This window comes from Gorilla gorilla, chromosome 9 (genome assembly GCF_029281585.2).
Source record: "Gorilla gorilla gorilla isolate KB3781 chromosome 9, NHGRI_mGorGor1-v2.1_pri, whole genome shotgun sequence".
NCBI classification, from domain to species: Eukaryota; Metazoa; Chordata; class Mammalia; order Primates; family Hominidae; genus Gorilla; species Gorilla gorilla.
The window spans coordinates 126,007,121-126,020,435 of record NC_073233.2 but is presented as its reverse complement, the minus strand read 5'-3'; the positions used below and the strand labels follow the sequence as shown (position 1 = coordinate 126,020,435).

The window sequence follows — 13,315 nt, the reverse complement described above, 5'->3', positions numbered from 1 at the left end:
CAGGGTCCCTGACTTCCCTCCAGGCCTCAGCTATGGAGTAGTTAGCATGGGACACATTTCCTTCGGGGACAGGGCTTGGGCTCTGACCTCTGCCTGGGCCTGAGTCCCTGCTCCAGCTCTCCCTAGGAATACCCAGCTTAATGGGTTCTGGGGAGAGCCGTCATTAAGACGCAGCAGCTCAAAGGACCCTGACTGTCACAGAAAGGGGCCTGTGGGGATGGAAGGAGGTAGGGAATGGAAGGGAAGGGAGGGCTGAGCCTGGGTGTGGAGATCCCATCGTCCCCTCAGGGCTGGGAGCTGTGGCTGTCTAGGGTTATAAAGCACAGGCTTAATGACAGGGTTATTAAGCACAGGCAGTATAATGGCTAGCTCCGGGGCTAGAAACTTCCTTGACCATACCGTGGAGATTGGCCATGCTGCTGCCTTGCCTTTGGGGCCCCAGGCCTGACCCGACCCCTCCACCAGTGTGCCCACCTGCCCTCCACCGCTCCTCCAGCAATGCCCAGCTCCTTCCCTGGTGGCAAAGGGTCTGTGCTGGGTGTACTACCCAGCTGTCATTTCCTAGCACAGACTCCTCTTTAGTCCTAAGTCCTTACATCTGTGCGGGGCTTCATGGTTTCCAGAACCTACTCACATGTATTAGCTGTGTAATCTCTGCGAACCCTGTGCATGTGCGTGGGGCTGTTGTGGGTCATATCGTTTCCATGGGCAGGGGAGAAGGTGAGTCTCAGGAAGATGAATGCCTCAAGACAGCACAGCTAATCAGGGAGCTGGCCTCAGCCTTCTGATTCTGCAGTTAGTGACCTGCCCTAGAAATGATTCCCTTCTCTGTTGCTCCCTCAAGAGACACCCCAGGTCTCCTCAGTGCCTGCCACCCAGAAGCAGCTCACAGCTAGGTAGAATCCATAGCTGCTCTCCTCTCCTGGGAGCCCCAGGGGATACAGCGTCTCTGCACACAGGCCAAACTTTGGGGCACCTCCTTGGATGGGAAAGCAGGAAGCTTGTGCTTTGATCCTGGCTCAAAGGGAAGCCCCTTCCCCTTTCTGATCATCAGCTACAACCGCACTAAGAATTGTTCTTGCCAGAATTTTCAGAAGAGTGTCGTGGGAAGTGCTCAGGTTGGGAATAGGAGACAATCACTCAAGGGGCCCCTGCAGGTCACACCCTTCCCCCTTGGACAGTGGCTTCTCCTTTCCTCTCTTCCCTTCCCTTTCACTTTGGTGGCTGGGCAATTGCTGCCTCTTGGCCAAGGATTGGAGAAGGAAGACCCCTGGGTTCCTCCTCAGACCCAGTTATTATCTCTTCCCCTCCCTGGCCCTCAGCTGTCCTCCTTGAAAGATGGGGTTGATTCTCTTTGCCCCAAGACAGCGAAGACGCTCCAGGTATTCAGAGGAGAAGGAGGAGAGAGGGTGAGGGCATGAAAAGAGACCAAGTAAAAGATGTCCACAAACACCCTAGATTGTTTGGAGGCATCTCTGCACTGTTTTCTTTTCTTTTCCTTCTTTCTTTCTTTTTTTTTTTTTTTTGAGACGGAGTTTCACTCTTGTTGCCCAGGTTGGAGTGCAATGGCACAATCTTGGCTCACCACAACCTCCGCCTCCCAAGTTCAAGCTATTCTCCTGCCTCAGCCTCCCAAGTAGCTGGGATTACAGGCACCTGCCACCACGCCTGGCTAATTTTTTGTATTTTTAGTATGGACGGGGTTTCACCATACTGGCCAGGCTGGTCTCAAACTCCTGACCTCTAGAGATCTGCCTGCCTTGGCCTCCCAAAGTGCTGGGATTACAGGCGTGAGCCACTGCACCCAGTCTACACTTTTCTTTAAAAAGAAAAGGAGTCAGTTTCCCCAGGGAGTGGCAGAGGGCAACCGTGGCATCAGAACAGCCCCCTGCCTTGGAAAAATAGTGCCAACCTCTAACCAACAGACCTGGAGACATTGGGCAAAAGAACATGCAGGATTCAGGAAAGAATAGTCGGGAAGGACAGCCCTGGCTCTGTGCTCAGCTTCTTAGGTGAGCTGGTCCAAGGACCATGGCAATGGAGGAAGAGAGGAAGGCAGGTGGGTATGAGACGTGTACCGGGCTGGGGTGTGAGGGGATTTGGGTGTGGCCTCTTTTTTTAACCTAGAAGGTGTCACAGAATTCTCAGCTGATGGACGCTCAGGCTGCTTGAAGGGCCTTACATGGGGAGACCTACCCTTCCTGTGTCTTGGGAGCAGAGGGCCCCCACACTCACCATGCTGGCTCCGTGATCCTCCCGGTCTCCCTGTAGCCTGGAGCTGAGATTGTCACTCAGCAGGAGGGCCTCCCCACACAGGTCCTGGCTGGCCAGCAGGTCAGAAGTCCCTGGTCAGCACTGGCTGGAGGAGGCCCGAGTGCAGGGCAGGCCTTGGTCCCTCACGCCCAGCATCCTTGTCCGCTTAGCAAGCTGCTGCTTCTCTCTGCTGTATTCCAGGAGTGATTGGGGGACTTTGGGCAGCTTGATTAAAACAGCCCTACAAGTGAAGTTGCCAAACTGGAATGATTATGTGTCTTGTAACCTGACACCTATTTTAGGGGCTGGAACAACGCCTGAAGTAATTCATGGGACCTTCGGCCTCAGAACAGGTGACACACCTAAGGCGTAACAAAAGCCTTCCCACCTGAATGACTTCCACCCAACTGGGTGTTGGCTGAGGGTGATGCCAGAAGTTTCCGCCCCCCCCCCCCCCACCTTCTAGGTGCATGACTTCTCACTGTGTGGGTGCTTTAGTTTGGGGTTGTGGGAAGTTGGAGTGGTCTGGGGGTTGGGCGACAGAGTTTGCAGCTCAGTACAAAGGGATCATTGCCAGGTGTGGAGCAATAGGATTGGAAAGTCCACAGAGAAGGAGGGAGTTTCTTCTCTTAGGGAGGTAAGATGTACCCCCTTTCCCTGGATCCCAGAAGTGAAGCTATCCTGCACAGAGCCAATGTACTAGTGCTTCCTGCCCCTGCCTCAGCAGCCGTTCAATATTCTGAAAATCACTATTGGTGCTCTGGCTAGAGCCCACGTCTCCTCGTCCACAGGGTAATTTCTTTCTTTCTTTCTTTCTTTTTTTCTTTTCTTTTTTTAAGACAGGGTCTCTCTCTGTCCCCCAGGCTGGAGTGCAGGGGCGCAATCTCAGCTCACTGCAACCTCCGCCTCCTAGGTTCAAGCAATTCTCGTGCTCCAGCCTCTCGAGTAGCTGGGACTACAGCCACCTGCCCCCACACCCAGCTAAGTTTTGTGTTTTTGTATTTCATTTTATTTTGAGACAGAGTCTCTGTTGCCCAGGCTGGAGTGCAGTGGCGCGATCTTGGCTCACTGCAACCTCCACCTCCCAGGTTCAAGTGATTCTCGTGCCTCAGCCTCCCAAGTAGCTGCTGGGATTACAGGTGTTGTGCGCCACCATGCCTGGCTAATTTGTATTTTTAGTAGAGATGGGGTTTTGCCATGTTGGCCAGGCTGGTCTCAAACACCTGGCTTCAACTGATCCACCTGCCTCGGCCTCCCAAAGTGCTGTGATTATGGCGTGAGCCACCGCACCCAGCCCCACAGGATCATTTCTGATTCACGTTCTGCCACATCCTGATAGCTGGAGCTGCCCCCCTGGCCAGGGGATGTGCAAGGTGAAACCTTACAGCCACAGACATTTTGCTGGGAGAGACTTGGATAATTGTCCACGTTGTTCCCCCATTCTGTGGGTGACAAAACTAAATTCCAGAGAGGCAAAGTCAATGACCCAAAGTCACATAATGAATTAGTGTCTGGTTCCATATGAATCCAGATCTCCTTCCATTTCTCAGACCTGACCCTCCCAGGAGACCAGCCTGGGTCAGACGCGTGTATTAGTCCTTCTGTTGATAACGTGCTTCTGTGTATCAGCCCTTTAATTCTCCAACATCAACAACCCCAATATTTTGTTCCCATTTGTCAGCTGAGGAAACTATAGCTCATGGACATGAAGTAGTTTCGGGCAAAGTTGGTGCTGGAACCTGGTTCTCTTACTGGTTCACACTGCCAGGCTTGTGAACAGGCTGAATGGAACACAAGTGTTTGAAAGCCCCAGGTTCATGGTTTGGGATAATATGGCCCATGGAGGACCCCAGTGATGTCTGAGCAGGAGGAATACTGGATCTGTGTAATGGATTATTGGCCAAATCTCAGCTGATGAATGCAGTGTGGCCTTGGACTTGTCTCTGAGCAGCAGAGATCTGAAGCTGGCCTGCAGGGCTCTGGAGCCAGCACAGCCCCAGCCCTTCCTTACTGATGGCTGGTGGCCTTGAGAGTTGGAAGTCTTGGGCAGAGGCAAGAGCCTGTGATCTCAGGTGACCTCAGGGTCAGGGCCGTGATGGTCCAGGCAGGCACCTCCCCAGCAGAAGGGCAGTGAGAAGCCAGTGGGCCACTGGGAGCCACGTTTTCAGTTGTCTTGGTTCCTCTATGTGCCAGGCTAAACATCTGGCCCACAGGTTTGCATTGCTTCACCTGGTGCTCAGGTGATGAACCAGGAAAGAGGCAGCTGTCTGGGCATGAAGGCTGCTGGGCATGGCTGGTTGGAGGGATGATGACTTAGCCCTCCTGGCTTCTGCTCCCATTTGGGTCTGGGAGTTTGTGGAGAGGTCCGGGAAGAAGGCACATAAGCAGAACTGGGCAGGGTGGCTGTGATGCCTGCAGGTGGGGGTGAAGGTTTACAGAGGGAGGCACAGTGGCCTGGAGACAACAGAGGCCCACCTCTCCCAGGTGCCAGGGAAAACCAGCTGGACCAGAACCCACATTCTTTTTTTTTTTTTTTTTTTCTGAGACAGGGTCCCCCTCTGTTGCCCAGGCTGGAGTGCAGTGGTGCAACCTCAGCTCACTGTAACCTCCACCTCCTGAGCTCAAGGGATTCCCCCGCCTCAGTCCCCCAAGTAGCTGGGATTACAGGTGTGAGCCACTATGCCTGGCTTATTTTTGTATTTTTTGTAGAGACAGGGTTTCACCATGTTGGCCAAGCTAGTCTCAAACCCCTGAGCTCAAGCGATCCACTCGCTTTGGTTTCCCAAAGTGCTGGGACTACAAGTGTGAGCCACCGCGCCCGGCCCAGAACCCCCATTCTCCTGGAGGAAGCCTCAGCTCTCCCTCAGCCCTGTCCTGCCTGCTTCTTTCTCTTGCCCATCCATCTCTTTAGATTCTCCTCCCGTTTTTCCTCCCTTCTTTCCCTCCCATTACTTCTCTTTTATCTCTTCCTCTTTATTTTTGACATTTTTTTCTCTTCCTTCTTCCCTTTCCTTATCTGTTTCCAGCATGTGTGTCAAGATCCGAGGCAGAGTTATCATGAAACTCCTGAAGCTGAAGCTTCAGAGCCCCTCACTTGCACGGTTCCTTCCAGGGCCCTGGGAAAGGGCCCGGCAATATGTTCACACAATCATACGTTTTTGTAAATTTTGCTGAATATTTCTTTGAAGTGCTTTTTCTTCAAGAAAGCCCCTCAAGAAGTGGCCTATCCCTGTGAGTGAAGGCCAGAGCCTTCCTCACCCAGGCTGGTCCCATACAGGTGACCTCAGTTTTAGGACCAACGGGTCTCGTCCAGCTGAGAGCTCTATGCACACCAGATTCTGAGAGGTGTCAGCAGCACTTTAAAAAACTTTGTTGTTTGTTTCCTATGAGGTTTCTGGACCATGGTCTGAGCTCAGACACGTTCTGCAGGAGAATATTATTTCTGTAAAGATGGTTATTCAACCCTCCTCCACCCCATCATGGCGGCGCTGCTGAGGGCTGACCCAGAGGCCAGGGGAACTCGCTGGTGTCCATGGGGGAGGTCCAAGGCCTATTGCCACAGCCCTCCCGCCTTGCACAGCACAGAGGCGGTCACCCCAGGGACAGGCAGGCACCGGGCTGCTCCTGTCGCCCTTCCTGGAGGAAGGGGCTGCCTCCTGTCCCTGCAACTTTCCTTATGGGCCAGCCTGACGCTCAGACTTGTTTGAAGCTGCACCGGCAGCTTTTTTGTCTCTTTTCGGCATTCACAACAGCCAGGGACTTGATCTGGATGTAGTTTAAACCACATTAAAGAGCCTGTTGCTTTTTGAAAAAAAACAAGCCCCTCAAAATGCATAAGCTTCAGGCCTCTCAAAACCTGAATCCTCCCTGGTCAAGAGCATGAGCTCTAGTGGCCTGGGGTCCTGCCTCCTAATCTCAGCCACTAATGATTTGTGTAACCATGGGCATCTTATTTAATCCTCTTGCACGCCACCTTCTTCATCTGTAAAGTGGGGATAACAATACTACTGACCTCATAGGGTTGTTATGAAGATTAAGAGATAATCCTGGCTGGGCGCAGTGGCTCATGCCTGTATTCCCAGCACTTTGGGAGGTCAAGGCAGGTGGATCACTTGAGGTCAGGAGTTTGAGACCAGCCTGGCCAACATGGCAAAACCTCTATTAAAAATACCAAACTACTCTACTAAAAATACCAAAAAAATTAGCTGGGCGTGGTGGAGGGTGCCTGTAATCCCAGCTACTCAGGAGGTTGAGGCAGAAGAATCACTTGAACCCAGGTGGAGGTTGCAGTGACCCAAGATCGTGCCACTGCACTCCAGCCTGGGTGACAGAGCGAGACTCCGTCTCAAAAACAACAACGAAAACACAAGACCTTCACTTCCATGTGAAGTGTTCGGTGCCTAAGAGAGATGTTGTAAATGGCACTGTTATCCGCATTCATTTCACAAAATGTGTGTTTATGGAGCTCATGCTAAGCCTACCTCTTGTGTTAGGCACTGTGGATTAGGAGATAAAACACAGGCTCTGAATACATACACCCTACAGTCTACTGAAGGAGACAGGAGACATCCACACATCACAGTAAGCTTAAAAAGATGTTCTAGTAGAGATAAAAAGAGAACACTTGGGGGTTTGGAAACCTTTTTTCATTTTTACAGCTCTCTCTGCTCCCTTCCTCCTTCCTCTCCTCCCTGCCTGATTTCCTTCTTTCTTCCTGCCTTCATTTTTCCCCTAGATATTTTTGCTTAGCTACAATAATTTGTAGGATGATATATCAATTGCCAGTTGTTTCTTTTTGAAGACAGAGTCTAGCTCTGTCACCCAGGTTGGAGTGCAATGGCACGATCTCTGCTCACTGCAACCTCTGCCTCCCAGGCTCAAGCAATTCTCCTGCCTCAGCCTCCGGAGTAGCTGGGATTACAGGTCTCTGCCATCACACCCAGCTAACTTTTTTATTTTAGTAGAGACGGGGTTTTGCCATGTTGGCCAGGCTGATCTCGAACTGCTGACCTCAGGTGCTCCACCCACCTTGGCCTCCCAAAGTGCTGGGATTACAGGTGTGAGCCACAGTGCCTGGCTGCCGGTTGTTTCTGATCGTGCATTTGATCTCAGTATCAGCAGTCACCCACTCATCCGTCTATATGTGCCTGGCCATCCATCCACCCATCCATCCAGCCAGCCAGCAAGTATTTTCTATGATGATATCAGACAATGTGGTTAGACACTGTGGTTGGGGAAAATAAAATATCTCCTGCCTGGAAGAGCTCAGTCTGCCCATATACTGCCCTTCCCTTCTAGGAGCTTCTGAAGGCAGCAAGCCCTGTAGATCCTTCCTGCTCAAGGTATGTGTGCCCATGGACCCAGCAATGCCACCAGTGCTGGAAACTGGTTAGAAGCACAGAATCTCAGCACGCCCCGCTCTTATTCAGTCAGAGTCTGCATTCCAAGATCCCCAGGTGATTTGAATTCACCTTAAAGTTTGAGCAATGCTGTTCTAGGTCTCTTCCCACACTCAGGAGTGGGTAGAGGCTGTTATTTCTGAAGTGAGCTGAATTCAGAGACTGGAGCTTGACATAGATGAACCCCTGAGGTTCCTTCCAGCCAGCAAAGCCTATGGTTCTTCCCTTTGAACCCAAGTAAATTGAGATCAGTTTCAGTGACTGGCTCGTTTGTTCACATCTCTTCCAAGAAATTAGGTAGAGAAGGGCGCAGTGGGTGGGCATGAGCTGGCAACAGCCCAGGCTCACTCATACCAAGCAGCTCTGGAATGCAGCGTGGAGGGAACCCAGTGTCTTTTTTACAGAGGCCAACAGGGGGCACCTTGGCTCACTGTGAGGGGATGCAAAGCAGGCTCCCTGTTGATTCACTAGCTTTCTAGAAAGGATTTCTACTGCTTAGCAATCCTTCTCCTAAGACATCATTTAGTCTCAGAGGCGGTTGAATTGAGCCTCAATTATCTGTACCAAAGAACCGAGGCAATTGAGAATCCCAAACCTGGATCCCAACCCTGAGCCCTAGTCACCTCTGTTCAGTGGGAGCTGACCTTCCTCTGGTCCCTGCCAGGATGAACAGGTGTTTCCTTCCACATGCCTGACTTGAGGGTGGGGGTGAGGGGAAGACAGGCATGAGTCTGACAGAATGGCAGGACACATTTGCTTCAAATAAACCACACACGGTAAGGAAATAGCTACCATATAATGTGCGCTCCCATGTGCCAGGCTCTTATGCCTGTGGAAAGAAGTCTCATTGTCTCATTTTGTCTTTGCAGCCACCCTATAACGTGGGTGCTGCTATTACCTCCATTTCACAAGGGAGTAAACTGAGGCTCAGGCAGGGTTGAGATCCAGGTCAGTGTAACCCAGGATGCCTAGACCTTTTGCCCTAGACCATGCATGGTGGGCCCTGCGTAGATCCTGGAGGGGGCCTACACTGGCTTCTGCAGCCCACCGGGGACCTCTGGGAAGGACTCAGGTTCCTGTAGCACCAGAGTCCTGCCTGGGTTTGCCTCGGTTCCGGTTTCCATATTGTCCGTGTAATTTGCCGGCAGTCTCAGTGAACATCCTGTTCACTCAGTCCTCTCCCCTTTAATTAGGCAAGGAACTAATTTCAGATTATTTGTGAGTCCATCCCGTTTCTTTTCATCTGTCTCTCCAGGATACTCTTAATTTCACCCTGGGGCAGCCCAAGGGTTAGAAGACACAGGAAGGACAGTGGAGCTGGGACATACTGCTTTCCATCCTACATGCACTATAAACTCCAGACCATGAACATACAGTGTTTGACAGTGTTTTTAATAAGAATCTGTCTAGAGGCTGGGCACGGTGGCTCACGGCTGTAATCCGAGCACTTTGGGAGGCCGAGGCAGATGGATCACCTGAGGTCAGGAGTTCGAGACCAGCCTGGCCAACAGGGTGAAACCCCGTCTCTACTAAAAATACAAAAATTAGCTGGGCGTGGTGGTGGGTGCCTGTAATCCCAGTTACTGGGGAGCCCGAGGCAGGAGAATTGCTTGAACCCGGGAGGCAGAGGCTGCAGTGAGCCGAGGTCGCACCATTGCACTCCAGCCTGGGCAATAAGAGTGAAACTCCATCTCAAAAAAAAGAAAAGAAAAAAAAAGAATCTGGCTAGAAAGTAAATGGTATAGATTTACTTTATCCCATTTATTTTTCTCAGTATCCAGATAATGAACAACATATACTTGGAATGACCTCCGTGCATAGCTTTAAATCTTAGCTCTGTTGCCTCCCAGCTGTATTGCCTTGGTGAATGGCGTGATCTCGACTCACTGCAACTTCCGCCTTCCTGGTTTGTGTGATTCTCCTGCCTCAACCTCCCGAGTGGCTGGGATTACAGGTGCCTGCCACCACCCCTGGCTAATTTTGTATTTTTAGTAGAGACGGGGTTTTGCCATGTTGACCAGGCTAGTCTTGAACTCCTGACCTCAGGTGATCCACCCACCTCGGCTTTCCAAAGTGTTGGGATTACAGGCACGAGCCACGGTGCCTGGCCTTGTATGAACTTCTTTCTATCCTTTTATAGGGAACCAGCTCCCAAGATAACAGAATAATACATTCACTGTGCCCTCATGGCCTAATACCTTTTCCTTAGGCCCTACCTCCCAACACTATTGCATTGGAGATTAAGTTTCCAACACATGCTTTTGGGGACACACACTGAAGCCATGGCAGTATTCTAACTAAAACAGTCTCTAAAGCGTATATGAAGACCCTGTACTGAGCTCCCTGGGAGATCTCTCCTTTATTTATACCTGTGGCACCAGCACAGTGACTGGCAAACGAAAGGTGTGTAAATGTTGGGAGAGTGACTTTGGTTTAAAACATAACTCCTGCCGCAGAGGAAGATAATTCTGGCAGTAGTGTGGGGGCGAGGCAGGGAGAGGGGGTTAGAGACAGTGCCAATAGTTCAGGCAAGAGATGGAGAAGATCTTAATTAAAGCCTGGTCTACCGGCATGAAGACGAAGAAAAGGAAGACGAATATTATTTACTGACATTCTACTCTGTGTTGTGCATGTATAAGATATCTAATAACCTTGCAAACAAAGTCTTAATGTTCCCATCTTACAGATGAGGGAACTGAGGGGGTGGCCCGATACCTCACAGCCTGTACTTGGCAGGCAGACCCAGAGCACAGGTGCAGTGTGGGATGCTGGGGTGTTGGTATTCACAGATGCTGCTGATGCAGAATCGAGAGGACTGGCGGGGGGAAGACCTGGGGATGATTCAGTTTTCCATGAGGGTGATGAGTCAATGGTGGTCCATTAACAAATGAGTTCTTTGGGTTGAACCCGTTGGAAGAGAGAAAGCTTTTAGATCGTCGTGGTTAGGCCTTGCCAAATCCCACGGATGATAATGTATTGATAATGCTGGTGCCTCTGGCTTGACTGAGTGCTTTTGGCCACGGAGTGATGCGTGGGGAGAGACCACGGCTCCTGGATGCCGCTGGGCCTCTGTGGGGTGGCCGAGAATGCAGACACAGCGCCGCCAGGTGGTGGAAGCTCACTCCGCTACCCCGGGTTTCTCGCTTTTCCCAATAGACCTCATCTGCAGCCTGAAAGGCCAGCAGGGAACAGCGCTGTGAGGTTCCACATGCAGGTACCATCCTGACTCACCCTCCCTCGGCCTCCCTCCTTCATTCTCGCCCCAGCTCATTCCCCAGGCTGCCTGCAGAGGGGTGGGTTCAGGCTGAGAATGAAAGTTCTTGAAACTGAAATCCTTGCGCCCAGACTGTCTCTTGGCCTCACCCCCGTCTCTGTAAAAGCCTCTCCTTCATCCAACGTTTACGAGCGCCTCTAGTGTGCTGGACACTGAGGACACACAGATGAATAAGGCGCTGTCCGCAGCTCTTTCACAGGCCGGGAGGGAGACTCGACACAGAGATCGTGCTGTCATCCTGTTGGCAAACTCTAAGAGGAAAGAGCACACAGAGCCGGAAGGCTCCCTCCCCAAGGAGGGAGCATTTGGATTGAGCTTACGGGGAGGAGCAGGACTTTGTCAGGTGGAAAACCAGGGGTGCAATGGGAGGAAGAGCATCCAGTCCAGAGAGGAGATTGTGTGCGCTGGGGAAATGGTGACTGACCCACAGATACTGAGCATCCTTTCTGTGGCTGCTTGGTGCTGGGGCCGGGGAGATGAATCATACGTGGCTCCAGTTATGAGAAACTCTTGCAATAGACATTTTCTTTTGAAGGATCTGTACACAAGTAAGGAATTTGGACACAGACCTTATGTACTGGAAGCCCCTAGAGTTCTTGTACCCAGAAATTATGCAAGACAAACCATTGGGATAGAGAAAAAATAGAGAAACTTCTATTTCTGTGTATTTCTTAACTAAAAACAAAGCAACTAAACTTTTCATATATATATATATATATATATGTTTGTTGTTGTTTTGTTGTTGTTTTTTGAGATGGAGTTTCACTCTTGTTGCCCAAGCTGGAGTGCAATGGCGTGATCTTGGCTCACTGCAACCTCCATCTCCTGGGTTCAAGCAATTCTCCCACCTCAGCCTCCCGAGAAGTTGAACTATAGGCGCGCCACCACACCTGGCTAATTTTTTGTATTTTTAGTAGAGACGGGGTTTCACCATCTTGGCCAGGCTGGTCTTGAACTCCTGACCTCAGGTGATCCGCCTGCCTTGGCCTCCCAAAGTGCTGGGATTACAAGCATGAGTCACTGCGCCCAGCCAATTTTTTTTTAAGAGACAGGGTCTCGCTATGCTGCCCAGGCTGGAGTGCAGTGGCTATTCACAGGCATGATCCTACTACTGATCAGCATGGGAGTTTTGAGGTGCTCCATTTCCCACCTGGGCCAGTTCACCCTACCTTAGGCAACCAGGTGGTCCCCTGCTCCTAAGAGGTCACCATATTGATGCTGAACTCAGTGTGGACACCTGATGAGCATAGCAAAGCGAGGCCCAGAACTCAAGTGAGGACTCTAGTGATCTTCCTGCCTCAGCCTCCCGAGTAGCTGTGACTACAGGCACGTGCCACCGCACCTGGTGCATTTCTAATATTTAATGTACAGGTTGGCCTCGTGTCTGAACTTGGTCCCTGTGTCAATGGCCCACATGTTGTGCGCATCTGCGAGGGTCTGAGGGGGTTAGCATATTGTGACATGTTTACATGTGGTCTGTGAAGTGGATTTCTCGGTGATCTCATCTGGTTTTAACTAAATTAATCCTCACACAACGGACAAGGTATTTAGCAAATTTCCTGAAAAGATATCAGGGATTAAGAGAAGGATGCAGGCAAGCACAAGCAAATGGCCAGGCTCTTGCTCCCCTACTCGGAATGGGCTCCCATTATCTTTCTATCTTGAGTGTAAAATTGTAACAATCTCATTTTACTTGATAGAAACTGGCAAAAAATAAAAAATCCAGAATTATCAAGATAATGTTTTGATTTTTTTTTTTTTAAGTCAAGGTCTCACTCTGTCACCCAGGCTGGAGTGCAGTGGCAGGATCACGACTCACTGCAGTCTTGATCTCCTGGGTTCAAGTGATCCTTTTGCCTCCTGAGTAGCTGGGACTCAGGCATGCCACCATGCCCGGCTAAGATAATTTGAAATATAGTCTCAAGTCTCCTGATGTTAGTACTACTCTGTCTCTCAGGGCGTATTATGCCTTCAGATATTGGCTAGTGATGGTAATGTATGTAAATGTAATTTATACATAAATACATATATTAGAGATGTGTGCTAAAATTTTTTTGTTACTGACAGAGATCAAAGAACTTTGGAGACCACAGCTCTAGGCAATAAGGAGCCAGTAGGAGTTGTTTAAACAGGAGGATGACTTGTTTGTTTTTGTTTTATTTTGAAAGATCACTCTGGTAGCTGTGTGGATGGAGAGCCTGGGGTAGAGAGAATAGTAGGGAACTCATGCAGCGGTCCAGGTGAGAGATGAGATCCCAAACCCAGGGTAGGGCAGCCAGGAGGGCAGAGCAATTTCACATGCACGTTGGACTTGGTGACTGACTAGACTTGGAAAACAAGGGCGAAGAGATCCAATCCCGGGGTATTTCCAGGTGTCTGGGGGGATTAG

At 50.6% G+C, this 13,315-nt stretch overlaps 2 protein-coding genes across 3 annotated transcripts in view; one reads left to right on the top strand and one right to left on the bottom strand.

Moving 5' to 3' along the window:
* Positions 1–2,490, bottom strand: part of TMPRSS4 (transmembrane serine protease 4) — a 45,009-nt gene extending 42,519 nt beyond the window's left edge. The window contains exon 1 of the mRNA XM_019037725.4: positions 2,236–2,490. Within this exon, the coding sequence (XP_018893270.4) occupies positions 2,236–2,238 (3 nt within the window). The 5' untranslated portion in view covers positions 2,239–2,490. The remainder of the gene's footprint in view (positions 1–2,235) is intronic.
* Positions 1–13,315, top strand: part of SMIM35 (small integral membrane protein 35) — an 83,095-nt gene that overhangs the window by 7,476 nt on the left and 62,304 nt on the right. The window lies entirely within an intron of this gene.